Source organism: Chlorocebus sabaeus, chromosome 7 (assembly GCF_047675955.1).
Source record: "Chlorocebus sabaeus isolate Y175 chromosome 7, mChlSab1.0.hap1, whole genome shotgun sequence".
NCBI lineage: Eukaryota > Metazoa > Chordata > Mammalia > Primates > Cercopithecidae > Chlorocebus > Chlorocebus sabaeus.
Genome location: NC_132910.1, coordinates 119,910,045 through 119,934,804, shown reverse-complemented (window position 1 = coordinate 119,934,804; position 24,760 = coordinate 119,910,045). Strand labels below are relative to the sequence as shown.

At 41.3% G+C, this 24,760-nt stretch overlaps 1 protein-coding gene across 2 annotated transcripts in view; it reads left to right on the top strand.

Moving 5' to 3' along the window:
• Positions 1–656: 656 nt before the first annotated feature.
• The window catches only part of SH3RF1 (SH3 domain containing ring finger 1), a 177,083-nt gene continuing 152,979 nt past the window's right edge, over positions 657–24,760 (top strand). Inside the window, exons 1-2 of one of the 2 annotated variants that reach the window (XM_008000233.3) lie at positions 657–774; positions 2,291–2,778. In XM_008000233.3, the coding sequence (XP_007998424.3) occupies positions 2,386–2,778 (393 nt within the window). In that variant the 5' untranslated portion in view covers positions 657–774; positions 2,291–2,385. The remainder of the gene's footprint in view (positions 775–2,290; positions 2,779–24,760) is intronic. The other variant, XM_037993721.2, reaches the window with a different exon arrangement.

Sequence of the window (24,760 nt, the reverse complement as noted above, 5' to 3'; positions counted from 1 at the left end):
AGGGGCAACACTTCGCACCGACTCTACCAAGTAAGTGTCCAGGGTGGGCAACCAGACGCAAAGTGCAGCGGGATCGGTTCCCGCCAGGACTGCTCCCGCCGCCTCGGCGGACCCAGCCCCTCCCGCGCCGCGACTCGCCCAGCCCGGGGAGGAAGAGTCCGTCCCGGGCGCCCAGCCCTGCCGGGGGGAGGAGGACGCGGCGGGACTCTGCCCCGGGGCTCCTTCCTGCTTCCCCCAGCCTCCACTCCCGCCGCCTCCCACTCCGGTGGCTCCATTTTTCAGGCGCGTTCTCCTGTGGGAGACGGCGTCAGTCCCCGAGCCTTCCCCTCGTTGCCCCCTAGGGGCCCCGCTCCCCAGTCTCTCCGCTCTCAGCGCCCCCTCAGGCTGCCGCACCCATCCCGCCCCCGGGCTCCGGCGAGGTACGGGGCGCTGGTCACCTCAGCGCGGGAGGCCGGCGCCGCGGCGGGCGGCTCCGGGAGGTGCCGCGCCCGCTCCGGGGGAAGGCGCTGTGGCGCGGGGCCGCCCCCTTGCGCCCCGGGCGCCGGCTGCGGCCCGGCCTCCTCCTCTTCCTCCGCCCTCCTTGGCTGGGAAAGTGGGAGGCGGCAGCGGCGGCGTGGTGTGTGTGCGCGCGTGAGGGGGGCAGCAGAGAGGAGTCTCCCGGTGCCGCCGCGGCGTCAGAGACACTGCGAGCGGCGAGCGCGGCGGGGCCGCATCTGCATCAGCCGCCGTCGCTGCTGCGGGGCCGCGAACAAAGAGGAGGAGCCGAGGCGCGAGGTAGGGCGCGCGGCCGGCGGGCACCCAGCGTTGGCGGACCCCTAGCTGCGGAGAAGGCGGTGGTCTCGGCGTTTCCCCATCCCCGCCCTGGGTCGGTTTCTCTCTCCCCTCGCCCTCGGGTACCCCTGGGCCGGGAATCAGGACCTGCGGAAGCGGAGCAGCCCGCGGCCTCTGCCTTCTCCGGGCAGGAAGCTGCCAGGGCTCCGTGCCGCGGTCTCCCCGGGCGCAGCCCAGCACCCCCTGCTTCCCGGATGGCGCGGTCTCTCTGGGGACTGTCGCCTTATCTCGGCTGGGCTAGAAAGCTGCTTCCCCGTGGCACTCTGTGGGGCTGAGTTTCGCAACTTAAGCCTGCGCATTTATTTTTAAGTCCTTGAAAACTTCCCGCAGTCGTGTAGGGGGATTTGTGTCCCCGGCCTGACCTAAAGGGAGGCGGAGATGAGGGAGGCTGTAGGATGAGAGCCCCAGGCAGGGACCGGCTCCTGCCGGGTGCCGCCGACACCTGGCCCCGGGGTGTGTCTGCGGCGAACGGCCGCCGCGCCTCCCTGCGGGCTCGGGAGTACCTGTGCTCGGCGCAGTGGGAGCGGGGGCGCAGCCCTGGGGCTCCCCCGCTCCGACTTTGTCAAGAACAGCTGTTAATGCTACCAGCCAAATCTTTTTACCCCCTTTCTCCTGGGCATTCACATTTACATTTATTTTGGCGGTGGGGAGGAGAGCGGCGCAGTAAGTGGCTTGCTTTTTCCTGAATGGCCTCATTTTCATATGCCCACAGTTTCCAGTCCAACATTCCGTTGTCGAATTCTTTTGGTGGTAATTTTGCCAGATTTTCTGAATGGGATTAGGACAGGCCGTTCAGAAATGTGTTTCAGAGTTTATCAACCACTGCCCTGAAAGGCGCTTTTCTGTTTTAGCTGCTTTCAAGCAAATCTGTGTCTTTTAGAATTGTCAACCTTCAGCTCTTTTTGGTTGGGCAAGATTAAACAGTTCTATTTTTAAGAACAGCGAAGAAACATATGTATTTAATATTGGGATCATTTACCACGAGCGATCACATGAGGCATGGTTTCTTAAACGCTAAAGTGGCTTTAAAAAGGGAATTTAGTTGGATTTAAAAGTAAATTTCAGGTAGAGGAAACTTTCAATGGTCTCTGTCAGCTTCTCTTACGAGTTGAAGACTTTATTAAGGCAGCTGATATCACTTTCAGGGCTTAAGAAATTATGTTCCTTATTGCATTTCATAAATCCTTCTGCAGGAATTATGTATAATACTCTGTGTCTGTTTTGCCCAGTGAACCCCTGGATATCTTTAGGGGTTAATTTTGCGTTGTTTAGAAAGCCTATTTTGTTTTCAGTTGTTGACTTTGGAGTTTAGGAACCCACATTCCAAAGCAAAGCTACACTACTCAGACAGGGAATAGTGTACGTTTGGGTACTTTTTGATTCTTGGCTCCTTTGTGAGCTTTTTCCCTAGATAACAACACTCATATTCTCTTTTCCCCCTTTTTCCCCATGACTCTAGAGCAAAGTCTGAAATGGATGTTACATGAGTCATTTTAAGGGATGCACACTACTATGAACATTTCTGAAGCTTTTTTCTCAGTAAAGTAGATAAAGATGGATGAATCAGCCTTGTTGGATCTTTTGGAGTGTCCTGTGTGTCTAGAGCGCCTTGATGCTTCTGCGAAGGTCTTGCCTTGCCAGCATACGTTTTGCAAGCGATGTTTGCTGGGGATCGTAGGTTCTCGAAATGAACTCAGATGTCCCGAGTGCAGGACTCTCGTTGGCTCGGGTGTCGAGGAGCTTCCCAGTAACATCTTGCTGGTCAGACTTCTGGATGGCATCAAGCAGAGGCCTTGGAAACCTGGTCCTGGTGGGGGAAGTGGGACCAACTGCACAAATGCATTAAGGTCTCAGAGCAGCACTGTGGCTAATTGTAGCTCAAAAGATCTGCAGAGCTCCCAGGGTGGACAGCAGCCTCGGGTGCAAGCCTGGAGCCCCCCAGTCAGGGTAAGTAGCCTACAAAGGTAGTTTGGTGAATAAAGGTGGTGATGTGCACATTTTTTCTTAATTCTTTAGCTTGGTGTTTTCCAAGTCAACTCATTGCTTAGGAAACCACACATACTGGAACAGATAGATTATACCTCTGAATATTTTTTTCCCCCATCTTGGAATGAGATTGGATATAAATAATACATTTTATTGTTTTGAAAATTATCTCTAGATAGTCTCTGTTATCTTTTAAGATAAATTTTGGGAAACAAGTAGCAATTAGTGAATGAAATCTAAACCAGCTTTTGTTCTGTGCCCATTTTAAAATGGAAATTTGGTATTTTATCATGTTGATGGGGCTGAGAGTCATAATTACATGTATGTAGTACACATGTGTATATATGTTGTAAATATGTGTGTGGGTAAATCATAAATAGGAAATCAAGCCTTAATTTTTATGTTGCTTATAATCATTCTATTGGTTTTATGAATACACAGCACAGAATTTACTCGTTGATGGAATTCTTAACAAATCATGGCTACAGGTAGCAGAGTTTCGTTGCTGTAGCAACAAAATGTCACTTAGGACTACACTAAAACATCTAGCTTTATAGTGAATGAAATGAAGTATTTCATCAAAATGATTTTTCTTGGGATTTGAGTTTGGGCTGAAATAATTTTAGATGAAGCTAATTATTTGGACAGCTACCACAACTGTCACACAATTTCTGTATCTATTAGAAATATATAAATAATCTATATTTGTTAGAAATATAGGTATTTCTAATAAATATAATACCTACAAATATAGGTATTTCTAATAAATATAAATTTCTAATAAATATAAATATAAATTATGTTGCAGGCGATGGATTCGTGATAAAATGTGCTTTTCTGATTTTTGCAAAAATAAAAAGTAAGAGCATCAGTAATTAAAACAACTCCATTTCTGTAAGAAGAAGGAATTCTAAATTATTGGCCAAACTGGTAAAATCTGCTTTTAAAGAACAGTTAATCTAGATGAGAATATGTTTTTCAAATGTCCCCAGTAAGCACTCAAAAGTGACTTCTTTCATTTAACACAGGAACTGCCCATTAGGATAGCGTTAGATCCCATAATTCACAGATGTGGATACCAGGCAGTTTTAACAGAATAGTTTTCCTACTTCTTTCTCAAGCTCATCTTTTGTAAATGATAGGAAGTATTTACATCACTACATGTAAAGTATAGAGACCATTTTAATCACTAGAAAACCTGATCGGAAAACAGTTTAATTAAGGCTGTCAGGTTTCTTTTGACATACTTATTTATTTAAAGATAGTGAGAACTTTGGGCTAGGGAGGTTTTCTTTCCTTATTTGGAACCCACATGTTGTGAAAGTGATCCGCTTACAGTGCTTTTCTTAGATTTCCTTTATTTTATGGAATTTACTTATTTAGACTTGAATATTTTAATCCCAGAACCAGTGATCAAGTTGATAATTTCTGAGACACCTGATATAGGTCTGTTTAGCTTAATAAAGGAGTAGATTTGCATCTTTGGAAAGGTTTTGTTTCCCTGTTAATTAGACTAGGGAAGGCATGGCTTCCCAGAATACTGTATCTTAGTTGTTGACACTGCCTTACCTATTGTGATGAATGCATTGAATGTTTGATCATCGATAAAGAGGAATTTAAGGAGAGGCTCAAACACTCAATGTCTTTTGAATTTTAAGTTTTCTTGCTAACATGGAAATTGACTATGTAATTCTCATTTATCTGAACTGCTAAGCTCCCAAAATTGAACTTCTTAGGTAAATTATTTGGAGATTTTGATCATGTTAGTATTGTTTTTCTGGTTTATATGCTTTTCCTAATTTACTTCATGTTTCTTCTTTAGCATGAGAAAAATTACTTACCAAGAAACTCAACAAAACTTGAGCCTTATAACTGGGACAAAATAGTTGAGGTGGATGGAACAGGAAATATGTCTGTTACTTTGCTGGGGGAGGATGGAGGACAAAAACAAACCTATTCAGTAGTCTGAGTTGATGCAATTGATGCAATACTTAGAAAAAGAGCAGCCTTTTTTCTAGTTTAAAATAGTTCTTCGAGCCAGCTACTGTGGTATTCACCTCTAGTCTCTAGCTACTCGCATCTGTAGTCGAGCTACTCCAGAGGCTGGGGCGGGAGGATCACTTGAGCCCAGGAGTTCAAGTCCAGCCTAGACAACATAGCAAGACCCCTCCCCTGTTGCCCCTCCCCTGTCCCCTGCCCCCCACCCCTTTTTAAAAAAAGATTTCTCAATAAGTTACTATGACCTTTTGCTTTCAAATATACAGAACAGTCAGGGCCATACGTATAGTTCAAACACCTGAAAGATAAATACATTTCTAGAAAAGACTCCTTTTAAGAGTGAGAATTCTGTAACATGAAGCCACATGGATATTGTAAGGCACTTCTTTGGACACTTCTCTTAGGTGAGTGCCTGTAATAAATCCCAAATGTGCATCCTCCTCCCTTAAGTGTTCTGACACAAGCAAGCGGTGCAGTGAGCCTGTTTCCATATGTTGTGCAAAGCCGAAAGTGATAACGTGGAATGTTGCTTCAGTTTATTAGTTATGTTCTGTGTTCCATTAGACTGTGACCATGTGGCCTCCTCATGCATTTAGCCGAAGTATATTGAATGTTATCAACAGATTTGAACATTTCCAATGTGTGATGCATATCTTGTTCCCAAAATTTTAGTGTTTCCTGCCTAATTTGAAGGAGAAAAGGAAAGAGTGCAGGGTTGGAGTCACCATGGGAATCTGTCAGTTTTTTACCTCTAAGTAAAGAATTCCTGTTGGTTTTAGGCCAAAGTCAAGCAGTGGAATGAACCATAGGGAGAGGGACACTGCTGATACCAGTCAATGGCCTAAGAAATACAGCTGCAGAAGTTAAAATGCATATATATAGATTAGATAAGGAAAGCATGGTTTTTAAGCAGTTCCCCTATAGAATTTAGACTTACTAGTTTCTGCCTTCTATGTGCAGTTCCAGTGATTTAAGGGATCATTAAGTAATGATATCTAAACAGACGCATAGATATTCTCTTATGTGGTGGCTCACGCCTATAATCCCAGCTCTTTGGGAGGCTGAGGAGGTGGGTGGATCACTTGAGGTCAGGAGTTCCAGACTACCCTGGCCAACATGGTGAAACCCCTTCTCTACTAAAAATACAAAAAAATTAGCTGGGCTTGGTGGCGGGCACCTGTAGTCCCAGCTTCTTGGGAGGCTGAGGCAGGAGAATGGCGTGAACCCGGGAGGCGGTGGACCTTGCAGTGAGCCGAGGTCGCGCCACTGCACTCTAGCCTGGGCAACACAGCAAGACTCTGTCTCAAAAAAAAAGAGAAAATCTCTAAAGTTCTCTTATTATCTCTTAACATTAAGTTCTCTTAATATCTGTGCATGTTTCTCTTTAGGTATCGTTACTTAATGATTTCATGATGCCTGTACTTCACAGCAAATATATTCATCCAAAAAATAGATCACATCAGACCCCCTGATTTATACAAATTTATACTTTGTTTATTCGTTGCTTTATTTAATAAATACTTCTTAAGCACTCGTTAGGTACCAGGCACTACGCTAGCTGCTGGATAGGTAATAGTAGACAAACCAGATATAGATTCTTAGCTTTTGAATGTGTGGTCCATCTTGTGGGAGAGATACATTAATGAAATAATAACAACGCAGGCATGTAATTAAATAAGTTCTAACACACAAAGCTAGGGGAGAGGATAGAAGAAAGACCTGCATTTAGTGTGAAGGTGAATTGTGTGTGTGATCTTCAAAAGCTTCCTGAGGAAGAGGCATCTGAGCTGAGATCTTAAGGGTGAAATGATATTAATTAGGGAATGGGGGCTGGGCAGGGAAGAGGCAGAGGGGAAGAATATTTCAAAGGCACTGACCTACACAGGAAGGGGTATGCCTCCTAGGAAGAACTGACAGAAGGTAAGTGTGAACTAGGCAAGCCACAGGGATGGTGTAAGATGAGGCCTCGTATTCGATAATGTGGAAGGCATCAAGAACTGCCTGCCCCAAGGGCCACGTAGGGTGAAGGGCCAGATGGGTAGGATAGATAGGAAGTGCTCTGTATTTGGGATAAGAAAGAGGGACCATTGGGACTGAGACGATTAGCAGGGCTTCAGAACAGATACGGGATTGGAGCTCGTGTCAAAGACCAGGAAAGAAAGGTAGGGAATTCTAGATATGAGGGAACATGGATGAAATTTATTTCCCCTGTAAAGGCTGAGTCTGCTTTCATTTCTCCATAGCACAGTCATACCTCCTTTCTCCCTCTTTCTCTACTGCTGACTGTTAGGGGCTGAATTATGTCCCCCCACATTGCTAGGTTGAAGTTCTAACTCCTGGTTCCTCACAATGTGGCGATATTCGGGGATAGGACCTTTAAAGAGAGGGTTCAGGTAAAATGAGGTCACATGCATGGGCCCTAATCCACTAAGACTGGAGTTCTTCTGAGAAGAGGAGATGAGGATGCAGACACACAGGGAAGACCATGTGAAGACACACGGAGGAGATGCCAGTTACCAACCAAGGAGAGTTGCCTTCAAAGGAAGCCAACCCCACTGACACCTTGATCTTGGACTTCCAGCCTCCAGAACTGTGAGGAAATACATTTTTTTTGTTTAAGCCACCCAGTCTGTACGCTTGGATGTGGTAGCCCTAGCCGACTTGTACTCTGACTGTAGACATACTCCTAAAGGTCAGCCCCTTGAGTGGCCTCTCAGTCCACTGCCAGTCCCTTCAGTCCTGGTTTCCCCAGAAACTGGCAGTGGTCAAGCCTTCTGTGTTCTGCTGTGGAATACCCTTGAGAAGTTGTTCGGCCCCTGCCTACCCTCTCAGCTACCCACATTGCCTGGTATAATTTTGTGAAATAGGCATGTTATAAGGAAGTTGAAGTTTATGTGACAATATACCGATGCACAGAAAGTTCTGGAGGAAATGAAGGAAATATTGAGAGGGAGAAAACTACTACTTTCTTATCTCTGACAAGTTGGATTGATCTGTAACTGGAGTCTGGAGAGGGGGCTTTCCAGGACTCAGTAGTACCTAAGGCATTACTCAAGGGATAGGTAATGATGGACAAACCAGATACAGATCCTTACTTGGTGCTTTCCAGGACTACGTAGCACCCTAATAAGGCATCCTAGGCTTTATTCCAAGGAATGGCATTGGCAGAAAGAATTGAAGGAAGTAGTGGGAGAAAGTTAGGACAATTGAGTTGCTCCAGGTTTGGTGTGGAAAGCAACTGCCAGCTGTGAACTGTGCCGTGGGACATCTTTGACCTCTGTCTGTGAACAAGCACCTGTACAGAGCTTCTTTCAGGTCCAGTTATGTTCAATAATCTATACTAGGTCAAAGATGACATTAATGCATGTTTCTGTTGAAAAAGTTTACATTTGGGGGAGGTAACACACAAGAAACAACAAATAAAGCAGCATATAGTGAAGCACCAGGGGGTGGGATAAGATAATAGAATAGGTCTCTATTTATGATGGGGTTCTTGTTTGTAGTTTGTGGTCCTTGGATTAAGTGCATGGTCAAAGAATACCAAGTGTGGGTGGGACATGCTCCCCTGGTGTGTAAGGTTCACTACAAACACTGACTGATAAAGGAACTGTTGTCTCCGCACAGATGGGGAAGAGGATGTGTATTAACTCATACCGGACCCAAGCAAGACATTTAATGTGGTGGTTTGGGTGAGGGAAATGTTTCTGTGTGTTTCAGAATGATTGAATTGAAATGGAAAAGGTGGGTTTTGTTTGTTTGTTTTGGCTAAACCATGTTTGTTACATTCTTGACGTCTTATTTTATCCATCATTTCATCCTTGATCCTTACTCTGGGCTTCATGTCTGCCCCGTCCCTGACCTTTACTTCATTCCTGAGCTAGGCTTAATGGTAAGGCTCAGCGATGAGATCTTGAATGGGGTAGAAAGCAGGTATGGGAAAGGGAGTCTGTGGTGCATACTAATTGATAAGTTTTTAAAGATATAATGATTCTTTCTTATATCACATAAAGTGTCATGTAACCATAATCATGTAAACCTCGCAACAGCTTTCTGGGGTCAAGTGTTATCATTTATTTATTTTTTTGAGATGGATTCTCACCCTGTCCCCAGGCTGGAGGGTGATGGTGAGATCTCAGCTCACTGCAACCTCTGCCTCCCAGATTCAAGCGATTCTCCCACCTCAGCCTCCGGAGTAGCTGGGATTACAGGCGCCTGCCACCACACCTGGCTAACTTTTGTACTTTTAGTAGAGGTGGGGTTTTGCCATGTTGGCCAGGCTGGTCTCCAACTCCTGACCTCAAGTGACCCGCCCACCTTAGCCCCCCAAAAGTGTTGGGATTACAGGCATGAGGCACGGCGCCCAGCCTAAGTGTTATCATTTTAGAAATGAAAAAGAATGAAGATTTCAAAGTGTATGTAAAAGTATTCTGGTTGTAAAAAATATTCAACATTATAGAAGAATATGTTATTAAGTGTGTATATACTTGCAGATCTTTTCATATACATTTATATGTGTATGCATATAGTTTCTTGATTTTTTGCAGAACTAGAATTTCATGCTCTGGATATTCAATGATTTGCTGATTTGTTTATTATAGCTATGAAATTTTTTCATGTTTAAGCACATAGACCTACTCCAGTTTTTGAAAAGACTCTTTATTGATGTATAATACACATTTAGAAAAGTGTACTAATTATGTGTGCCACTCCCTGAATTTTTCATAGTATTTTTCTCATAGTATTTTCACTCATAGAATTTTTCTTCATAGTATTTTTCTCATAGTATTTTTCTTTCTGTTTAAAAATACTCATAAGAAAAATACTCGCAGTATTTTCTTTCTGTTTTAAAAATTAAAAATAATACATGCTCATTGTAAGAAATGTAATAGTAGAAGATGATGTACAGGAGAAAATCAAGGCTTCCAATCTCTATTCCTTTGTTCCTAATCTCTAGGGGTAACCACTGTCGGAGGTTTTTTGTGTTTTCTTTCAGACAAAAAATTGGATAGAAATGGAATCACATTGTATATACAGTTCTGCAATTTGAAGTTTTTAATTTAATGATAAAACTTGGATAGCTTCTGTAGTCCCAGGTACTCAGGAGGCTGAGGCAGGAGAATGGCGTGAACCCGGGAGGCGGAGGTTGCAGTGAGCTGAGACCGTGCCACTGCACTCCAGCCTGGGCGACAGAGCGAGACTCCGTCTCAAAAAAACAAAAAAACAAAAAAAACAAACTCAGATAGCTTCCATATCTACTCACATTGGTCTATAAGAAAGTATTATGTGTTCTTTTTTTTTTTTTTTTTGAGACGGTCTCACTCCTGCCCAGGTTGGAGTGCAGTTGGTGTGTTTACGGCTCACTATACATTATTACTCTTATTTCATGGATGTAGGAGGGGTGGCTGAAAGACTTTAAATAACTTGTCCAATTTCTGATCCCAAATGCTTCCTTCCCTTACCTACACTTGACTTAGGTGACAAACATTTTCCCTGGTGTTGCTTTTAGCAGGGGAATCTCTTCTCAGTTGCAACTGGCAGAGGTTATTCTTTCCTCACTGTCCTTGCTTCCTGTTTTGTTTTGACAAAAAGAGGACAAATAAAGCTTCTTTACAATGACAGTGAACCAGGAAAGCAGACTCTCCTTAGCTTGATGTATGGGGAAGAGTGTGGTTTGTAGGTTAGAAGTTGTGGCCTCTGATTCCGACACTGCCATCAGCTGACTGTGGGGTTTCTCTGGGCTTCATTTCTTCAGCTCAAAGATGTGGAGCCACAGGGACCTAAGCTCTATGCAGAGTGGTTGTGGGAATGGTGGTGGTGATGGGGCTGGGTTTGGTTCATCTTTGACTTTTCAGAGCCCTTCGTAGTGTCTGGCACAGAGTACACACTCACAAGAGGTTTGTGGAATAAATGAGTGAATAAGTGAGTGAAGCGAATACCAATCTCTCTAGGGATTCTTAACTGTATATTTAATGTCATTTCTATTTGGGATGATGAGAACCAAAGTTATTGAAAAGATATAGAAAAGATTATAAAGTAGATGTAGTGTTTGGATGTAGAGCTACATAAAATACAGACATGAACTCAGTTATTTTGGTTTCCTACGTGTGAAAAGTAGCCTGATGCAGACCTCTTTGGCAACCCTGAACCCCCTCCTCTCCCAGTTTCCTTCATTTATTATCACTATTGCTCCAGTCCTTATTTATTTATTTATATTTCTCTTTTGGGTGACTGAAGGAGAGAAATGATTGTTCTGTTATTGCTGGCTGGGCAGGGAAAAGGAAAATCTGAGGGAAAGGGAGGAAAGAGATAAAATCTAGTTTTACTTTAGCTGGAGGTCCTTCTTGTTCTTGAGGTTCTTTTGAAAAGTTCCACCTCTGCCCTGGCTCTCTGACTTTAGCACTTCATCCCTGGCTTTTGCATCAGCTGCTATAGAACCTGTGTTGACTGTTAACTTCTCTGCCTTGCAGCACCTTGCACTGCCCTCTCCTGCAACTATGGTCTGTACTTTCCAAGTGGCTAAAAGAAGCGCAGTGGGGAGACAGTCAACAGACAGGGGGAGCAGGAAAGCAGTCCTACTCCATTGCCTTCCGAAAACTGCTTCTCTGGGTTGTCTTCTCAAAATGCTTTGTTTTGTCCCATAATTAGTCTCTGGTCTCAGAAAAGGAAAAGAATAAAATCAGAGGCTCAAAAAAGGCGTGTGGGTAGGTGCAGTATGTCAGTTCAAGCCCCTGCCTTTTTCTGTTGCCTGTGGTCTTTTCTCAGCATTCCACGAGCCCCCAGCTCTCCTTTGCACACCTCCATTCCTTAACTCACTCTGTTGGGAAGAATGCCTGCTTTTTTCCTCTCTGGTCAGATGCTCACTCCATTTATTAATCTATCCCCTCTCTAGTAGATTGCTTAATGTGGTTTAAGCAAACCCAAGACAATATGTAAAAAGACTTAAAAATTTTAAGGTCAAAAGGCAAATGACTTTGTAATTCATGCTGTGGCAGGATGCTTCCTAAGGATCTACCATACTGTAGCAACCTAGCACAAATATTATAGTGAGATGTACTTGTGGTAGAAATATTACACATAGCAACCTAGTATGGATAGTGAGGAACTCAGATAGCTGGCAAGACTCATTTACATAGCAACATAGTATAGTGAGGTGTACATATGATAGAAATATTATGCTTGGAGGCTGCCTTGCTGGTAAGGCTCCCTCATTTAGAAACTTCAACTCCCTCATCCTCCCAAAGCTTTTATTATAAAGAGTACATGTATCTTCTGCTCTTTAAAAATTTTTAATTTTTAGTTTCTTCTGAAGGTAGTAACCTTGAAAAGAAAAATTCAGAGCCCCAGGCACCCTTTTTTGTGGCTCTGCAATCCTTTTGTCACGTATCTGTCTGCCAATGCCTAGTCAAGAGGATGGTAGCAGTTGCTTCATGAATGGTGACATATGGGTGGCTGTAAACACAGCCATTTTAAAGATAGATGTGTGAGTGGGCTCTTTCGGGGTAGCTGGGAAGGGAATGGAGGTGCCATTTCAGATGGCTGACAGAGCAGTTAAATAGTAGATTATTTGCGTTGTGAAACATGAAAAAAGTGAGCAGTAGGAGGATGTGCAAATGAATTTTTAAGTTACATAGTGCAGAAAGGCAAGGGCTGTCAATGTTGAACATTTTTCTGTCAGCCTAAGGAAATAAATTCCTTAAGGATTAAGGAAATTATTATTATCATTATTATTATTATTTTTGCCAGAAAAAATCCTTTTGAAACACTGTAGTTTCACTGCTTATCAATTCAGGAATGAATGAACAGGAGTGAATTTTCATTATTTTAATATGTAATGAGTGGTCCTAGGCAATGAACATTTATACAGAAAGGAAGCTAAAGTTAGCTATAGGATGCTTCATATCTAGTTTTAATTTATGTGAAGTACCCTCAAAATAATACAGTAGCAATGTAAGTAAGAGCATCAGTGTGGGATACAAATATCCCTAGCATTTGTATAAGGTTCCTGGAAACGTGAGCAGTAATGTTGAAAAGTTGAACATTAGATATGTTATAAGGAGATTCAATTCTTGTAGAACTAAACAATATTCTTACATTCTTAATTATATAACTGTTTAGTTTTTAAATATCCTTAAAAAACTTTAAAAGTTTTTAAAAACATTAAACACATAGAACATTATATAATAAAACTAAATTTCAAACCTTAAGTTTTCATTTGCCCACCTTATCCAAAGTGACATTTAGTTTACTAATCTCTATTATTTCAATTTTTTTCAAAATCTTTGAACAGTTTCCCCATTATTAAACTTGTGTTTTATGCATAGTGATGAATTAGTTTTCAGCATTTCATGTGCTTTTTTCCTGCCACAGTTGCAGTCTATGAGGCTAAATATTTTTGCCATATTTGGTAGCTCTTATTATTTTCATTCCTGTCTTAACTGTACTAGTAGTAGCACTTTTATTTTTCTTTTTTCTACTCATTTTTGTAAAACAAGTCTGAAATATTAAGAAGACACTGAAAGTGTTAACACTGTTGTACAAAGCCTGTGATGTTGCTGGAGCTGAAGTGTTGGTTAAAGGCCCCAAAGTGTGACAGCTTGAAATGTTTACATAGCAGCTGTTCCAAGAAAGTTCAAATCTGGCAGCAGAAAAGTATTGGGTCTCCATGTATGAAGCATGAAAATATATGATGTATGGAAGCTGAGAATCGCCTATATGGTGGAAAGAATGAGGAGACTTGCTTTCTAGTCTTGGCTATGTGATTTTAGGCCAGTGTTTTCTCTTCTGTAGGACATAGTTTTCTTTTTTATAAAATGAGGCTTTTCTGATATCTGAGTTCTTTTGTAGGCCTGAAATTTAAAAAATAATTACCCTAGCAAAAGCCAACTTTGATATTGAACATTTAGAACAAACTCAGATTGGCACCTGGATTTGATCTTGGTGCATTGAGGTGACATGTGGCTCTCACGTTTGTCCATTGACACCAGTAATCTGCCTTTAATGTTCCCTTAGAAGCCCACACCGTGCCTGCCACAGGAGCCTTCAGATGAACTGTTAGATTTAGAAGTGAGGTAGAGCAGAAAAGCAAGGACAGTTTAGGGAGCCCGACTTTGGATCAACCTCTAAATGGGGCTGGTTTGCTTGATAGATCTCATCTGCATAAAATTATCAGCCTCCATTCTGCCAGAATATTATCTTCATATAAAGTTGTTACACTGCTTGAAATTCCAATAATCAGAGATTGTCTGCATAGTAAAATGTCCTGCACTTTAGAAGTGTGTTTAGAATTACCTAACCATATTTCTTTTCTCAGTTTTTACTGACATGAGAACCCCTGCTTTGATGGACAGGACATTTATTATGCTTTGAAAGAGTGGGAAGGCAGGTACCTGAGCTTCTTTGAGGTCAGGCAAGCCTGGATGGGGGAAGCTGTAGTGAGGGGTTTAGGCAGAATGACCATGTAGTTTATCCTCTACCCTGGGACGTTTTTGAGAGTGAAAAGGATGTTGTTGATAATTTTGCAGAGTCAACAGGAGTAAGTCGGGATTGTCTGGGGCAAACAGGGCCATAAGGTTACCCTCGCTGAGGGCAGTATGAATGAGCACAGCATATAGAAAACAGGATTCATTAAGCACAGGAGAGATGCCAGAGAATACAGAACTTTTCAAAAGTGTTCAGGGGAAATGCAGAGGAATTAATTTCTTCCTCAGAATATTCCTTTTTGTGTGCTCTGTGATTCCTGCTGGACAGAAAGTGTCTGATAATAGGAAAAGCAGGAGATTTATTATCAGGCAGAACTTCCTCTGTTCCTTGTTATCTGTGTTTCTCTTGGGCAAGTTACTTCCTTACCTAATGTCTTCATTTGTAGAATGATGAAGAGCTGCTCTCCAAGTTTGTGAGGATTACATGAGATAAGGAATCTCAAATGCCAAGACCTGGTACATGCTCAGTAAACATTAGTATCTTCAGTTTTCTCTCTTTCTAGAAATTAGAACTTTTAATACTATATCACAGTTACATTGTAAAATAAACTCTGGGGCCAATGGATTGGCTCACATCTGTAATCCCAGTGCTTTGGGAGGCCAAGGTGGGAGGATCAGTTGTGGCCAGGATGAGACCAGCCTGAGCAACATAGTGGGACCCCCACCCCCCTTCTAAAAATTTTTTTTTTTTTAAATTAGCTGGGCATGGTGGCATGAACCTGTAGTCCCAGCTCCTCAGGAGGCTGAGGCTGGAGGATCGCTTGAGCCCCGGAGTTTGAGGCTGCAGAGAGCTGTGATCTTGTCACTGCACTCCAGCCTGGGTAACAGAATGAGACCTTGTCTCTAAAACAAAGAAACAAACGAACGAAACAGACTATTGGTGTGTATGTAGTCTGGTAATTTGATTAATCAACACTTACATGTTAATACCATAGAACATTTTGTTCTGTTTCAAACAGCTGGCTTAAACTTCAGATACCCAAGCTGTTCATAAATTAGTGACTACAGTAGATAGTTCTGGTTTTACAACTAGAGTGTGAGACTGGTTGAGTCAGTCAGCTTCTCTGGGCCTCATCTGTAAAAGGAAATGATGAGCAACATTATCTATAGTATCTCTTCCTCTTCTCTTATCCTGTGATAAGATATCCAGCCAGCAGAATTCATTATAGCATGGTAGATGTCTGTGACTGTTTTCATTGTCCCTCCCCCCTATCTCTCCCTGCCTGCCTTCCTCCCTCCCTTCTTCCCCTTCTTCCTACCTTCCTCCCTTTCTCTTTCGCTCCCTGCCTCCCTCCCTTCCTTCTTTCCTTCTCTGCCTCCCTCCCTGTGATTGGGGAAAATAATAGCTCAAGTAATTAAAAAAAAATCAATTTAGTTATTTATTTAGCATAATACTGAAGACTTAGACCCCTAAGACTTTCTGTAAGGAAACTAGATGTGCTTTGTAGCATGTTCCTAATTTTTAAAAATTAAGGAGACCAGACATGGTAGCTCACGCCTATAGTCTCAGAACTTTGGGTGGCTGAGGTGGAAGGATTGCTTGAGCTCAGGAATTTGAGACCAGCCTGGGCAACATAGCGAAATCCCATCTCTACCAAAACCAAAAAATTAGCTGGGCATGGTGGCTTGCGCCTGCTGTCTCAGCAACTTGAGAAGCTGAGGAGTGAGGAACGCTTGAATCCAGTCGGTCGAGGCTGCAGTGAGCCATGATCGTGCCACTGTACTCTCGCCTAGGCAACAGAATGAGACTCTTGACTCAAAAAGAAAAAAAAAAAAGTGATGTTAGGAAAGATTATTATGCCCATTATTAAAACATGGATGTTTTAATGCACTGTTGGATGGATGGATGGACGGGTGGATCAGTTGATCTCTCTGGACTCTGTGTGTGTGTGTATGCATGCATATGCACACGTGTGTTGTGTTTTATTCCTTTATGGCTGATTTTTGCTTACCCTTCCCAACCTTGCCCACCCTTCCCCTCACTTCCATACCATTAAGATTATGTGGCTTCAGTAGTTATTACTGGTCAGTTTTTCCATGTTTTGGTTATTTTTTAATAGCTCATATCTAGAGCAGCTGATTTCCCTTTTTAAAAAGTATGACATATATAAACAGATATAAACAAATGCATTTATATAATTTTCTGATGCATTTTGCAAATGCTACAACAGTGAAGAGCCTTGCTATGCTTCAAATTTCCGTAAGTTTATATATTTTTTAATGGAGTTTCTATTTATAGTTAAAATATTCACTTACTGATTTTGTAGGGTAAGAAAGGACACTGGGTGAACATTTTATGAAAATAGTCATCTACTGTGTTTTTAGAAAGTCTCTGCAAAAGGACGTTTCAAAAGCTTGTTGACACAAACTTATTCCAGTGCCTTACCATCTTCCTTGCCAGGAGGTTCTTTTTTTCTGTTTAATATAAATTCCTGTCCTTGCAATGTGCTCTCATTCCTCTCATCCTATCCTTAATGGAAAAGAAGTGCTCCCCTGTACCTCTTCTTCCTGACCTTGCAGGCTGTGGTGCAGTCCTGACCTCTGTTTTTATCAGGACTGAATAACCAAGTTTCCTTTACATGTCCTCATAGGACCCATTTCCTAACATTTTAATCATTTTAGTCACTCTCCTTTGGATGCTGTCCAATCCCTGCTTGCTGTGCTTGGGTTCAAGTCCAGAAGAGCTCTTAGTGTGGTGATGAAATTCTGAATGGGGCTTCGAGTTGTGAAAGGGCTGTCATGGGACCCTCCTGCTGCGTGTTTTCACATCCTCATGTTATGTACCTTTAAAAAGAACTCACTACATTGCTGGTTCATGCTTTGCCTAGATCTCAGATTTTCTCTTTTCCTTAGATAAATTCAGTTTCCCCAATCTCTCGAGTGGTTAGTTTTTACTACCCTCTGGATTAAACTTGTCTCTGTAATCTTTATGGTAGTGTCAGCAGTTGGCTACTTATCAACAGGAATTGAAAAATGCCAATCCAAATGCAATTGCTTTAATACATATTTGTGATCATATGGATACCTGATCTTAAACACATATATACCTTGTTTATTACATTTATTTTGAATATTCTCTGCCCCCATTTGGTATTGTTCTCTAATTAATTGTGCTTTAGTGTTTTCTCCTGTACCAAGTTATAAGGAACTTGAGATGAGGGGCTCTTTTGAATTTTATACCTCTTTTCTGTTCATGACTGTGGGAAAAGTAGTAGGTGGTCAGTTCAGTAAATACTTCTTGATGGAACTGATAGATGCCTACTCACATTCCAGAATTCCAAGGTCCATTGAAACACATTCACATCCTTGTAAGTTTGAGCATCTAACCACACATATATTTTGGTTAATCACATTCATTTTCCCACTATTTAAGTCAACAATGACAGTAGTACTCAAAGGCTAGGTACACTCTTATGAAACTTGACTGTAATTGGATGTTGAATAACAATTCTCTTGAGAGTGACCATTGAAACATTTTGGTTGCACCCACCATGGTGGTCTAGAAATCATGTTTTCCTAGTTTGTTAGAAAGAATGTTCTGCTGAGTTGAGTCAAAAGCCTTATAAAAGTTAAAATATGTGATATGTTATCTCCTCTCCCCCAGGCACATCATTCTGACATAGAGGAAAATGAAATTGATCTAATAGGAATTAGCTGTCCAACTGTCATATCGATCTTTACCAAACACCTTATGATTTCTCTGCTTGCAAATCTTTTAGAATGCAAAATGTTACATGTATAATGGCTTCTTTTGATACAGATCATCTATATACTAAGTAATTCCAGAGGTGGGTAATCTTGTGGATGGTGGGAAGCACAGGTAATGTGGTTAGCAGTAGCACCTCTACATTTTGAATCCTATGACAGGCAACATGCACATTCAAAATTAAATTAAAATTCTTGAGAATGAAGTGGAAAGAGGGAAGAAAAGGGCAGTTAGAAGAATAAATTAGTCCCAAGGGATCCTTTCCAAGTCTCAAATCATAAGCCAGCCAGCTGTGATATGAAACATGACAAGGGCCCATGGGCTCTCTAGTTCAGATAGCTGCAAGACTGGATTCTCTGTGATTGTTCATGTATCAACAATTTAACTACATGCATGGAAATACCTTGAGTTATTATTACTTCTCTCAGGAGACTAAGCTATCTGATACCTACAAATGAGTAACACTAGGTCTGCCTAACATTTCCTTACAGATTAAAAAGAATGGCAGATTTTGAGGAGCAGCATGCTGGGAAGGCTTGGTAACTTTAGAAATGTGCCACGCTGTGGTTTCTAGGTATGCTATGAATGAAGAGCTTTGTGTGTAAGAAGTGGGAATTCTGTGTGAATATTTATTATGTAAATTCTCATGTGTTACTAGGTTTATTTAAGTTTCTTCCTTGCGATCCAAACTTTTTTCCTTGAGAGGCAAATTTATTTTTCACATTAACCTGATATGTAAATTTCTCAATCGCCCCCACCTCCCACCCCTAGGCCTTTTTTCTCCACCCAATTTAGTGGTATCAGGTCAGTATTCGGGCAGAGGGTGTTTATCATTAACAACTAACTAGAGTCATATTTTTGTTTAACTTCCCCCTTGCTATAATCCACCCATCCTGCCTGTTACTGTGGGTTGTTGCCAGTTTAGGATTTATTTAACATGCCTTATGTTCAGCGATATATGTTGAAATTTAGAACGTATGAAAAAAGAGCTTGTGTTTTGCTTATGAATACATCAGTCCATCAGCACGTATTTATTCTCTGTGCCTGAACTGAAGGTCATCATTTCTTGGCAGTATTACTAGACATACTGGGATATTAAGCCAGAAAATAGAATAGGTTGGTTAAAGATAGATTGAGGCAAAAATTGATTCACAGTTTGATACTTAAAACCAACTTTGCTGGTCAGTTGAGTGTTATCTGACAATCAGGCAGAGTTGCTAATTATTGGCACCCAGGTGCCAGATGGTAGGGAGTAATTAGATCACAACTATCTTATCTATCAGTAGCTTTAGAATGAGAATAGTAGCAATTTTCATAGCCCTTTTCAATGGTCATGAAAACATTTTAAGAGCTGATCCCATGGAATATTGTATATCTGACTCCAGAAAGTAAATTTTTGACACGTTACCTTGAGGAAAAAAATATGTAACAGGCTATTTTATAATCTTGAAAGAGGGAAGTAATATTTTAGCAACTCTGTGTTCTGTTTGTTGCATCTGGGTTAGCCATGAATGAATTCATTCTGTTCTTAAAGAACTTGTTTTGCATTGATGTCACTGTTTGAAAAAGTAAGCCGTGATAAATTTCATAAGCTGGAAAACTCAGCATGCTATAAAATGTGAAAACGCAGGCCCTCTTAAGTGCAACCTGACACAGGAGTGAATTACCTTTACCTAGCACATCTCACGTGGTTCCTGTGCCTGCACAACGTATCAGAGTCCTCATTCTTGTAGGTATACCACCTGTCTTTTATAGGCTTCAACCAAAAAATACGCTTATTTAGCACAAACACATGTATGATCAAAGGTGATCTGAATAAAATATAGTTTTGATTGATGAATAAGCAAGGCTTTTCTTTAATGTTTGAAGGAAGAATCACAGTTTTGTTAATAAAATAGAGGTTAAAGAATGGAATTGTTTCTAGTAGACTGCGCAGCCCTAAATCATTCAAAAGTAATGAAGCAGTTTTCTGAAACAGATTAAGTTTCCTTACGAAGGAAGCCACCTTTGTTCCATGTCACTGATGCATTCCTTATAGGTGAGGTCACTCTGCATTGCTGATATCTTCCTCCTTTCATAAAAGGGAGATGGGGACTGCTCCCACTGCATTCCATTTCTCACAATCCATAAAATAAGGCTTAAATGTACCTGTCCATTAAAAGCTTTTGAAGGACGAAAGCCAACCTCAGAGGCTTTGTGAACCATGAATTGACAATAAAAGACAGTATGCTTGTTTTTCAACTAGCCTGTTAAAGGACAAAAGAACTATTCACTCCTACATGACTTTCATGTAGTTATAATAAAAGGGACGAGGATGGTCATCTTGTTTTGTGAATGATTTGAAGACTGCTTGACTGAGATTATTTGAAACAATACTCTTCAGTTATTCTGACTAACGAAGTCACTGAGAGGAATGTGTGTTACAGAGTGTATACATGACTTTACGTGTATTTGTTTAGATATAATGAAATTTAAAAAGTAGCTTCCTACCTTCCAGCCTCTCTGTAAAACCTTAAGGGTGAAAGCATTTTGAGAATATCAGATTAAGCTGTATGTATTGACATAGTCTCCTAACTAACCTTCTGTCCACCTGTGTCTCCCTGAGTAGCTCCCTTGAACCTCAGTTAGTGTGACATGTCCCTCTTGCTCAAAACTGTGTTATATAATGGTCCATTAGACTTCAGCCACATAACTGAGTCCTGCCCTTTTCCTCCACTTTATCTCCTCACCTTAAGTATTCTGCTCCAGCCATACAGACTTTCTTGCTGTTTATTAAATTACCAAGGCCTAGGGCCTTTGCACCTGGTCTTTGCCCTGCCTGGAAGGAAGGTCAGCTTTTACCCAGATCTCACCATGGCTTCAGTTTGGTATCTTTTCAAATGTCACTTCCTTATAAGGGTCTTCTGTGACCACCATATCCAAAAAAAGCCCCACCCCTCACTCTACTGTCAGTCTTCTAGCCTTGCACTGCTTTATTTTTCTTCATGGCACTTATGTCTATCTAAAATCACATTATACATTTATTTGTTTAATCCTTCCTACCCCCACCCCCACTACCCCACATGGAGCAGTAGGCTCCATGAGAACCAGGACTTTGATTAAATTTATTCCTGTCTGTATCCCCAGCAGCTAGCACACTGACTAGCACTTAGTAGGTTCTCAATAAGAATTTAACTTAACAAATAAATCAGGGAATGAGTTATACTTGATGTGTGTTGATGTTACTGAGCACACCTCACGTTGAAAAAATACTGCAAATAGGAGAATGATTGTCATTCAGATGTTTAAGTTGAAACAGAGTTTTAATAGATGAGTACATTAAAGTGTCATATATGCTTATTTGGCAATTCACTTTGTATTGTTTTATGAAGATAAATGTGGAATAATTTAAAAAATAATCTTGCCACAAGCTTTTTTTTTTTTTTAAAACCCAAGAGATGAGCAGTATGATTCCAAACCATAGCAGCATCTCTGTTTTTAGCTCCCAGAAATGAATACAAATCCTTTATAACTGACAGCATTGGTGTACTTCAATGTTCATACTTTTAAAGCTACCCAGAACACCGGAAAATGAGAGCATGGAAAGGAATGCTTTTTTATGCATTTCTGCAAATTTCTATGCTTAACATATTCTTAGGAAGAGAAGTGACATTGTTTTTTGTACCTAAAACTGTTTAAGGAGTGGGTGGAAACACCTATTAATCTTGGCTGTGTCGTGACTTGAGCATATTTCCTCATTTGATGTAGTGTGGATTCAAATTAGCCTTCAGATAATCATTTTTTTTTTCCTTTGCAAAATAATACAACCATGTTGTGGGCTGATTCTGTTGAGTGTCTGGAGCCTGATGATTAATGTCAGAGATGAATTTCCTTTTTCTAATATAATCATTGCTGTATGGGTTATATGTACAATTCATTGAACTCTCTCTGTGTAGTCACTCATAAACATGACTGCGGTCACATGCCTCACAGTTACTGTACTTTAATCTGCACTTGCCTCCTCCCACGTATTTACTTAAAGAGTCACAGCTTGCTGAAAATGTATCCTTCCTACTGTTGCTCTGTGTGTGTCCAGCCGGGGATTGGACCCTGGTGTGTTTTTTTAACCGGCAGATAATTGTGTGCTTTAACATGAATTGGTACATAGTCTGCTTTCCACATAGAATTAGAGAATACCCTATATCTCCAGTGGAGTGTCTTAGGCCATTTCTGCTGCTGTAACTAGATACTGGGAAATTTGTAAAAACAAACCCCAAATTTATTTCTCACAGTTCTGGAGACTGGGAAGTCCAAGATCAAGGTGCTGGTAGGTTCAGTTATCTGGTGAGGGCACCTCTCTGCCTCCAAGATGGTTCCTCTGGAGGGGAGGAATGCTGTGTCCTCACATGGCAGAGGGCATTTGGGCAAGCTAACCTAATGGTGGGTGAAGCCTCTTTTATAAGGGGCTTTATCCCATTCACAAGGGAGGAGCCCTCATGGCCTAACTGCCTCTTAAAGGCCCTACTTCTTAATACCATCGCATTGGCAACACCTGAGTTTTGGAGCGGATCCGTTCAAACCATGGCACAGGAACCACTAAACACAGTGTTGAGTAGTTCTATGAGGCCACTGAAAGCAAGCAGTGCACTTCAATCTGGAGTAGCCTTTGGTGTCTGTGTCCGAATAGTCACAGACACCCACCAGGTGAACGGCTCCGAGTTCCAGATTGGGAAACTGGACTGCCCATGTGGATGTTTCCCCTTTTCCTATTACTTTTTTGTTTTTTATTTTTTTAATTTTACTTAAGTTCTGGGATACAGAATGTGCAGGTTTGTTACATAAGTATACATGTGTCATGGTGGTTTGCTGCACCTATCAACCCGTCATCTAGATTTTAAGCCTGGTGTGCATTAGGTATTTGTCCTAATGCTCTCCCTCTCCTTGCCCCCCACCCCACAACAGACCCTGGTGTGTGATGTTCCCCTCCTTGTATCCATGTGTTTTCATTATTCAGCTCCCACTTATGAGTGAGAATATGCGGTGTTTGGTTTTCTGTTCCTGTGTTAGTTTGCTGAGAATGATGGTTTCAGCTTCATCCATATCCCTGCAAAGGACATGAACTCATTCTTTTTTTATGGCTGCATAGTATTCCATGATGCATATGTGCCACATTTTCTTGATCCAGTCTATCATTGATGGGCATTTGGGTTGCTTCCAAGTCTTTGCTATTATAAAAAGTGCTGCAGTAAACATACATGTGCATGTGTCTTTATAGAAGAATGATTTATAATCCTTTGGGTATATATACAGTAATGGGATTGCTGGGTCAAACGGTATTTCTGGCTCTAGATCCTTGAGGAAGTACCACACTGTCTTCCACAATGGTTGAACTAATTTACACTCCCATTAACAGTGTAAAAGCATTTCTATTTATCCGCATCCTTGCCAGCATCTGTTGTTTCCAGACTTTTTAGTGATCGCCATTCTAACTGGTGTGGCGTATCTCATTGTTGCTTTGATTTGCATTTCTCTAATGATCAGTGATAATGAGCTTTTTTTCATGTGTTTGTTGGTCACATAAATGTCTTCTTTTGAGAAGTGTCTGTTCATATCCTTCACCCACTTTTTGATGGAGTTTTTTTTTTCTTGTAAATTTGTTTAAGTTCCTTGTAGGTTTTGGATATTAGCCCTTTTCCTATTTCTATTCCCATTGTTAGCTCCAGAATTTCTATCGTGTGCAGGAATGTCATGATGCCTCCTCCGACTCAGATCACAAGGCCCAGAACCCTTTTATTGTCTTCAGAACAGTAATCCTATTCTCTCTGGCCCATATAATTGTATCCTTTTCCCCCACCCTATATGTGTTATTACCATTTGTCAAGTGATGCTACTTTGTTCACCTCTCTAGATTCCAGACTCTCAGACATGGTAGTCCAGCGTCTGCATCTTCTCCAGGCTCTAGCTCACACCTTCATACTTGCCTCGTGTTACTAGACCTGCCTGCAGCTTTATGGCTTCCTTCACTTATCACATGTTCATCACTCTCCCCTGGACCAGGTACATACCTCTAATGTTGCTGTGGATGTCGTCCACCATTCACTCTCTCAGTAAATATTTATTTGGGGGAAGATCCCTCAGCGAGTGTGTCTGCCTCTCCTGTATACCACTGCCATCTCTGTGTAAACCTATCAAGCTCACTTTTGCTCTTTTTCCCACCTCTTCCCATTTGGTTTGCCTCTTATTGACCCTCTCCACTGTCCTCTTCTGGCCCCATCTCCAGTTTCAGTGTCTGAACCTTTGTCCTCAGTCATTATCCTTTTCCCAGTGAGCACATCATGTCTTACTCTGCTAAATAGCCCCTTAAAGTCCTCTTTTAATGCCTTAACTACTTTTGATTTATGGTAGAACAATCAGTAGAGAGTAAAGCACGTGGTAAAAGGTAGCTTTAATAGTGTACATTTCTAATTTTTCTGCAAAATGGAACTTTATTGCTTCTACCTTCCTCTTTTAGATGAAGAGCTATGAGATTATTCAAGTTTTTCTTTCTACAGCAGTCTTGCAAGATTGTTATATTTACCAGGGAATTATTTTATAGATGAAAAAATTTGAATGGGATTTTAGTTTCGGAATGAAATAATTGCTAGTTAAATGACTTACATTAGTGGATCAGACCCAGTTAATGTAAGTTTGTGTCTTTCTTAAAATAAAAGTTGAAAAATTAAATTTGCTCCTGGGTAATTTGATTTGTAGGAAGTGGGGAACAAAGGATTCCAAACAGGTC